This window comes from Teleopsis dalmanni, chromosome X (assembly GCF_002237135.1).
Source record: "Teleopsis dalmanni isolate 2A chromosome X, ASM223713v2, whole genome shotgun sequence".
In the NCBI taxonomy this organism is placed as follows: Eukaryota; Metazoa; Arthropoda; class Insecta; order Diptera; family Diopsidae; genus Teleopsis; species Teleopsis dalmanni.
The window spans coordinates 56,264,107-56,265,513 of record NC_051848.1 but is presented as its reverse complement, the minus strand read 5'-3'; the positions used below and the strand labels follow the sequence as shown (position 1 = coordinate 56,265,513).

General features: G+C 30.6%; 1 protein-coding gene across 1 annotated transcript; it reads right to left on the bottom strand.

Moving 5' to 3' along the window:
- Positions 1–457: 457 nt before the first annotated feature.
- On the bottom strand, positions 458–841 carry LOC119688444. Its single transcript, XM_038103123.1, has one exon. The coding sequence runs from the start codon at positions 839–841 to the stop codon at positions 458–460; it is 384 nt and encodes a 127-aa protein (XP_037959051.1).
- Positions 842–1,407: the final 566 nt, after the last annotated feature.

The window sequence follows — 1,407 nt, the reverse complement described above, 5'->3', positions numbered from 1 at the left end:
ATGTTATATTAAAAGATTCATGTATGTGTAAAGGTTTTAATTTTTATACATTTTCTGAAGTCTATGACTCAAAAGTATATCAATTTTTTATTCAGATATTTTTAATCTAATAATAAGCATAAATTTAAAAAGATATTTAAAAATAATATGTATGTATGTATGTATATAGGCAGCAAACTATATACTATAAAGGTACTTAAGAGTACGAATATAAGGGGAGTCTGTGGTTCTGTTCTATTTACAGGTTTTTTTACTGATGACGTCATCAATGAGGAGGCGAATCCGTGAATAAAAGTAACGTGGTAAAAGCATATTCTAACATATTGTTACGAATTTCATCAGAGTAGCTATGAAATGTTTAAATATTATTTAAACATTACTTCAATTGATATTTTTTTATAAGAAGTTAGTTTGGAAATTTGTTTGGTGTGAAGCTGTATTTTTATTAAAGTGACTCCTAATAAATACTAGTTCTTTGTATTACACAAAATATATAAGTAAGTTTCTTCAATCCTAATAATTCTTCAGAATTTTGTTCTAATTTCTGCGTGATTTCATTAGACTTTTGTTCCAGCTTTTCTTCCAACTTACGTGAACTGTGCGCCTGTTCTTCTGAATTTTTCTCCAGCTTCTGCATCATTAAGTTCATGATTGCCACAATTTCACTATTCTTATCAGGTTTTTCATCGAAGAATTCGTGTTCTTCTACATTTATGCTATTAGCCTCCAACGCCTCACGAAGTCTCAATTGTAATTCTGTTTTCGTACCACCTGTGCCAAGTCCCAATTTCTCCAACTGTTTTTTTAGTTGAACCACAGTTAATTCTTCCAATTTCGCCATTTTTACAAAATCCCACTTCTGACACCAAATGTTACGTAATCGCCTGCGTGATTATTCGTATCTCAGGATTTTGTGAAAAATGAAACGAATTATTAGGATTGAAGAAACTTACTTATATATTTTGTGTAATACAAAGAACTAGTATTTATTAGGAGTCACTTTAATAAAAATACAGCTTCACACCAAACAAATTTCCAAACTAACTTCTTATAAAAAAATATCAATTGAAGTAATGTTTAAATAATATTTAAACATTTCATAGCTTCATTCATTTCATTCATTTCATTCATTTCAAATTGTAGTTTGAAGAATTAAAGATTGAGTTGCAACAAGTCCAGGAAAGATGCTCGAAGAGAATAGACCAGACTGATCAGAATGTTCAGATCTTAAAAGATGAGATGGCTCAGTTGAAAAGCCAAGTTGAAAATATGCAACTAAGTGGGTCGACTTCAGCCATTGTTCGTGAAATTGGTGGCTTTAAACTAAAACCACCGACGTTTGATGGAAGCGTAACCTTTGAAGTCTTCAAACTACAATTTGAAACAACAGCTGCAACAAATCATTGG

Coding starts and splice junctions, on each gene's coding strand:
- LOC119688444 (XM_038103123.1), bottom strand. CDS start 841: ATGGCGAAATTGGAAGAATTAACTGTGGTTCAACTAAAAAAACAGTTG.